General features: G+C 45.3%; 1 protein-coding gene across 1 annotated transcript; it reads left to right on the top strand.

Moving 5' to 3' along the window:
- Positions 1 to 642: 642 nt before the first annotated feature.
- Positions 643 to 6,047, top strand: LOC308298426 (uncharacterized protein). The gene is made up of 3 exons (XM_080742019.1): positions 643 to 700; positions 1,723 to 4,453; positions 5,596 to 6,047. The coding sequence occupies exon 2, from the start codon at positions 2,473 to 2,475 to the stop codon at positions 4,450 to 4,452; it is 1,980 nt and encodes a 659-aa protein (XP_080598145.1). The 5' UTR covers positions 643 to 700; positions 1,723 to 2,472; the 3' UTR covers position 4,453; positions 5,596 to 6,047.
- The last annotated feature ends 529 nt before the right edge of the window (positions 6,048 to 6,576 follow it).

Here is a 6,576-nt window from a genome sequence, read left to right as displayed (position 1 = left end):
CCAAGTCTCCATGGCGTGACTTATCAATAGAAAAAAATGACATTTTGAGGGTGAACTACTCCTTTAATGTGTGAGCGTAGTATTTTGTGTGAGGTGTTTGTGTGTAACTGCATTTTTCAGCATATGAAATTTTCCAACAAGAATCCCTGTCACCTTTCATGTTATTGTTCTAATATTATTTATTCGCACTTTTTTTGTAATATTTCCAAAATAGGTCGTTTTGGGAGCATAGGGCTGGCCTTTTATTTTGGAGTCCTCCTCGCTTCCTGTGGTTAACGTCATCTACCCGCGTGTGTGCTGTGTTGTGGGGGTGAGTTTGTTTTGGTCCGTGCTCTGTGGAGATTTCTGTTCTAAATGTGTTTCAAGATAATATAAGCAACGTATTAACAGTTAAAACGAGTTCATAGTGTATTTAAGTGTTCCTGTGTAATCACTTTGCAAGCGTTTGTGTGTTTTGGTGAACTTTAGCTGGTTTACTGTTTTGCAGTACTTGTGAGGACTCAAACAGTACAGTGCATACAGCTTGCTTCATTGCGGTATTTCCGTCCATTACAGACTGTAATGCAGGCGTCCTGTGTGTTGATATTACTGCTGCACCATTTCTTTAAAGTTACTTTCCATCCCTCATATACTGTGTGTACAGTGCACACCCCATAGCCCACACACTGCACATCATTTCGGAGCTCATATCTTTGAACGGGTAAGGACTAGTCTATACTATAATGTTGCGAATGTCTGTCTGAGTGAGTGTCTGTCTGTCTGTCTGAGTGTCTGTCTGTCACAGCGTTTCTCCTCAGTGGCTGGAGCAATTGATCTGAAATCGCATCACCATTAGCATATGAACACACCTGACATAACTGTGAAGCCCATTTGTCACTTTCACAAATCATATGCTGTATATTAGCATTTTTATGGTGTAACTACTATCTATTCTGCATCTAGCATGAGGCATATCTATTCTGCATCTAGCATGAGGCATATCTATTCTGCATCTAGCATGGGGCAACATGTTTAACCAGCTCTGTGTGCGTGTGTGTGCGTGTGTGTGCGTGTGTGTGTGTGTGTGTGGGTGGGGGGGGGGGGGGGGGGGGGGGGGGGGGGTGTTGGCTGGCCCTCTTTCAGATGTTGTCATGTAGATCGGTACACAGTATCTCTGTAGCCTTTAAACGAAACGGGTCTTTCTTACATTGATGCTCCTACATATTATCATGCAAGCACCAGAAAGTTACTTTCCATCCCTCATATACTGTGTGCACAGTGCACACCCCATAACCCACACACTGCACATAATTTCGGAGCTCATATCTTTGAACGGGTAAGGACTAGTTTAGTATATTTAGAATACTTTAAAAACGTTAAGGACGTCCACAATTACAACACCAGAGGCAGCGCCACAGATCACGTTCAACCCAGAGTCAAATCAAACAAAAGGTCAAACTCGTTCTTCTGCTATTCCACCAAAATGTGGAACGCCTTACCGAAGGCCTTAAAGGAGTGTGGTTCCCTAGCATCCTTTAAAATCCCCCTGAAAAACCACTTACAGGCGGCAGCCGTTTGCAACTGGTAAACACAAACCTAGCCCAACCTTAAGCTCCCCTGACCCTTCTTTTGTATTTACCTACTGTATATATATTTTTTGCAATTGTTACACTGACAGTGAGGAGATTGTGTGTGCTGTATTGCTATGGCTGATGCATTATTTTCTTTATTTGTTTTGTGCAGGAAATGAATAAAGCCACTTGTTTTCGGCTGAAGTGAAACACAGAGTCTCCTTGTCCATCAAAGCGCAACGAAACGCAACGCAGAGCGACAGCGAGGGCGTTGTGGAGAAGTAAGCCCACACCTGCTACACCTACGCCTTGTCAAGCCATTTTGAAGAACTTTGTGCAGAAATTCACGTGTTGTTCTGAAGAGTTAGTTCTCTTCCATGATGTGGGACAGCCTCTACTGACTGTGAGCATATTATGTGGACTGGACATCGAGTCTGAAATGAAGATCGCATGAAGATCGCACTGAATATTCATTGAATGTACAGCACTCAGGTTAATTCATTATTGTCCACCACTGGATCATACATGTGTAAATTGATGCTTCAGGCTGCCATGCACCGAGTGTCCGTTTTCATTCTTTTGTGTTAGCGTATGTGTGTACTTTAGTCTTTTGTGTGAGGTGTCTGCACGGGCGTAGCCACACCCACCTCCCCCCACTTTGCATAAAGTCTTCAGCCACTGCATCAGTCCATCATCCCACATCCGATCCATCCATCTACAACCGCTTCTTCGGAGTCGGGTCGTGCGGGCAGCAGCTCCAGCTGAGAGTTCCAAACTTCCCTCTCCTGAGCAACGTTAGCAACTTCCTCCTGAAGGGGATCCCGAGGCGTCTCCAGGCCAGTGTGGAGATGTAATCCCTTGCTCAGTATAAACACAACTCAGAGAGCAGTAAGTCAACACAGAGCTACAGCTAACCATCATCATGAGTAAGCAGCTTAAGAAGAAGGTGAAACTCACAGCCAGCAGTGGTCAGGGCTCCTCTGAGGGCCATCAGGACTCCTTCTGGGCTCCTCTGAGGCCCCCTGGGCCTGGGGCCTCCTCCCGGGCCCCTCTGAGAGACCCTGGGCCCTCCTTCTGGGCTCCTCTGACGGCCCCTCAGTCCGATCGGCCTCATAGGCCCGCTCGGAGGTCCAGCTCTGGAGGTGACCGCCGGCCCCAAAAACCCAGGAAGAAATGCACTTCTTTCCAGATGCAATGGCTGTTGCAGTATGTGCAAACATTGGACGATCAAGTGCTGAAACTGGGAGATGTCTTTTCTTTTTCCGAAGAGAAAGGAGTGATCTGCAAAACGTGCCGCGAAGCCGGAGTTCCGGGTGACCTTTCTCAGGGCAAAATGTGGAACGAGTGGAAGGTGGACTACCTCAAGAAACACGTTGTGGGAAAAAGCCACGTGAACGCTGTTGGAATTCTACAGAGAATGAATGGAGTCGTTGCGGTACAGCAGGAGAGTGCAGAGGAGAAAATTCAGAGCGATGAACAACCGCACCCGGAAAACTGGCCGCGCGAAAACGACGCCGTCAAATTTGTGCACTCAATCAGTGAAGTCGCGGAGCACGAGACAATGTGCAATATTCGAAAGGCACCGTGGCATACCCTGATAGTGAGCCTGAGAACAGACCTGCTGATGATGTACATTAAATACAGGGAGGAGAAGGAGGTCAGCTACAGAACTGACTTCTGTGGCATCGTTGAGTTAAAAACACGCCGTGGTCAGGATATCGCGGAGGCCATCACTCAGTTCTACTCCAGTCACGGGCTCGACCTGCAGAGAATGGTGATGCTGACCTCTGACGACTCCTCTGTAGTGCTAGGAGAGAACGATGCAGCTGTGACTTTATTAAGACGACAAATACCACACCTCACAGAGCACCTCTGCATGATCCACGGGAAGGACGCACGCCTCAACGCTGCTTGGGGAGACGTGCCTTTGATGCGACACGTGGACGATCTTCTCGACACTTTAGCCCGCGTTGCCAGGAGGTCGGCAGCGTCACCAGGGGTTCCGGGCAAACCGGCACCCAGGTCTTTGAGTGACTTGGAACCCCGATGGCTGGCCCGCTACCGAGCCATGCTCGCTGTTAGGAAAGACGGCCTGGCGGGCTACGGCGTACCCAGACAACCCAGAGACTCGCTGGCCAAGCACTGCGTCAAAAAGCTGGGCGAGTTACAGGCTGTGCTCCCGGCGCTAATAAAAGTCTTGGGTGAGGTGGTGGAACTCGACGATCGTCTGAGAAAATGCGACCTGACTGCGATGGACGGGCACCGCTTGGCAAGAGCGACGGTCGAGAAACGGCGTGACCAATACTGGCAGGACGAGACGGAGATGGAGAGGGACCCGTGGCTAGACTGCACAACAGCTGATCAGGATGTTGACCTGTTCACTCGTTTGGTGGCAGAGACCCTGGAAGCTCATTTTTCAGGGGACAGTTTAAAGGAGTGGTCTGCGTTTGACATCGCAGCGCTGAGATCGTCTGTCGGTTCCCAGGATGGCTCCACAGGCGTCGCTACGCTGGCACAGAAGTACGAGGCAATCCTGCGCCCACAATCCACGGATGCCATCAAGCGCGAATACAACAAGTTCAAATGCATGTTGAGAGAACAGCTTGAACTAGGGACAATCAGCACATTCTCAGACGTGGTGGCCGCTACACTCGTACGTGAGGAGCTTAGGGAGGTCTCACAGCTCGTGGACATCTGTGGTACGTTTCAAGCATCCACGGCAGAATGTGACAGAGGATTTAAGTTGATGAATGAGATTAAAAAAACGTCCGGAGCGTCAGTTGAAGTGGAATACCTGGAGCGGCTGATACGGATCAAGTCAAGGAACGGAGCACACAGGGACACCAACCTGGACGAAGTGTACAAGCGCTGGAGAAGTGAAAAGGACGGCCAGGGAACATAAGGTGATATTTTAGTTCCTGATCAGAGAATATGCTCTATAGCACTGGTTCCCAAACCATAGGTCTGGACCCATTTGTGGGTCACAGACACATTTTTATGCGCCCCTTTATTTTTTATTGAATGCTTTAACCAGTGAAAAATAGCAGATCTACAAGCGAGCTTGTAGATCTGCTATTTTTGAAAAATCGTAAAAATGTGTGCAAATCTTTGACTATATGTATTTTCAAAGTGAACGTTTGTAACTTAAATTTTGCTTCTGGGTGGTCCCTGGAACTGGATATTTTGAGATCCGTGGCCAAATAATTATCATCTGGGAGTCCTTCACATGAAAAGGTTTGAGAACCACTGACATTGTAGTCTCTCAAGAACAGACTAACTGAGCTCCAGTTAAGTGAAAAGGACCTTTTCTTTGACGATGGCTAGCCAGATTGCTGACAAAGAAACATAAAAGACACTTATTGAATCGGGTCAAAATTCAAATTTTCACGATTTAAAAAAAATAGCAGATCTACAAGCTTGCAGCTTGTATATCTGCTATTTTTCAATAGTTAAAGCATAAAATAATGATACACAATAATGTGTACCTGTTCTAAATGGGCTAAGAAGTGGTGAAAGCGGACGATCTGGGGCGCCTACTGGTCCAGGCTCATACCAGTCTCTCTTCCCATTTCCTGTCTGTCTACTATCCTTTTTGGCTGGTAGCGGGCCAGCCATCGGGGTCCCCCCCCCCCGGGAAAAATCTACATTTTGGGTCTCGACCTGAAAGGTTTGGGAACCACTGTTCTATACTGTCACTCATTTAGAATGATCATCTGTTCTATACTGTTCTATACTGTCACTCATTTAGAATGATCATCTCTGAATATTAAGCATTAAGAGCTTGTTTTATCAGTAATAGAACTGCTAACGTAAACATAAGTATGTACAGTAGGCCTATATATATATATATATATATATATATATATATATATATATATATATATATATTCATATCGCCACTTTTCCCAGACCAAGACAGTTGCAAGACACAATGTTGCAAGACACAATGTTGTCATGTTTGTGTTTTGAAATCTAAATCTATAATAACTAAACTAAACTAAGTTTGAAGACTAATGTCTCTATTCCTGTCTCCTATGTTTTCCAGAACCAGACCAGAGGAGCAGATGGCTTTCATCTGCAAATATTCAAAGGACAAGGTTTTTTTTTTTTGTTATCCCCCCCCCCCCCCTCCTTTTTTTTAAGCCCTTTTAAGGCTTAAACTATAATCTACAGTTTCTATAGCAGCATACGCAGTATGCAACTACACATTCTGTGTGACTGTCTTTCATTCATAATGCCTGTCACTTCTCTTTAGACATATCTGTCTACAATGTTGGCCTGCAATATTCATGCAAGGAATATGTTTTGATTCAATATGTTTGCAACTACAACACAAGTTTACATTTACAGAAAAGCAACTGTTAGGCCGTTAAACTGGTACACATATAATTTATGTATCATATCCTCTCTAACTCGGTGTGATGCATGCTTCTGTAGTCCATCATACTTTCACTTCTCAGTTGTTGACCAGATCTGTGACAATGCTATTTTGATTAAGTGGGCATAGGCGTGTGTGAATATGCCATGTGGCAAAATGTGTTCATCTATAATACCAATAAATGTCACGGAGATGCAAAAAAACTGTTTCCTTTTTATCGTTGCTGACCTATAATTTATATGAAATGTAATCTAACTGCATTTATTCTGTAGATTCACCACAGATCATTTCATAAGTGGTGGAAAAAGCACTCAAAGTAACATAGTATCAATACTGCAATGCAATGTTGAAATAGATTTGCATATTAAACACCACGGCTACGATTTGGAAATGTATAGGTACGTTGTACTTGAGTTGAGTAAATGTACATACCGGTAGTTACTTTACACCAATGCTTTTCATATGCAGGAATTCACTGAGGCGCTTTTGACTATCCTATTGGGCTGGAATGTTCCATAGCGGTGTTTTAAACCATTGGTTCTCAACCTTTTCTGGCCGTGACCCCCAAAATAATCATATTTTAACTGGGGCCCCTCACCCTGACAAGCACTAAGAGTTGAGGCATTACATTTTGTATAACACGGTTTT

The sequence above is a fragment of the Nannobrachium achirus genome (assembly GCF_963921795.1).
Source record: "Nannobrachium achirus genome assembly, chromosome: 14".
Taxonomy (NCBI): domain Eukaryota; kingdom Metazoa; phylum Chordata; class Actinopteri; order Myctophiformes; family Myctophidae; genus Nannobrachium; species Nannobrachium achirus.
This window is presented reverse-complemented; position numbering and strand designations above follow the sequence as displayed.

What these genes read in the sequence shown, in the direction of transcription:
- LOC308298426 (XM_080742019.1), top strand. Translation starts at nt 2,473, where the DNA reads ATGAGTAAGCAGCTTAAGAAGAAGGTGAAACTCACAGCCAGCAGTGGT.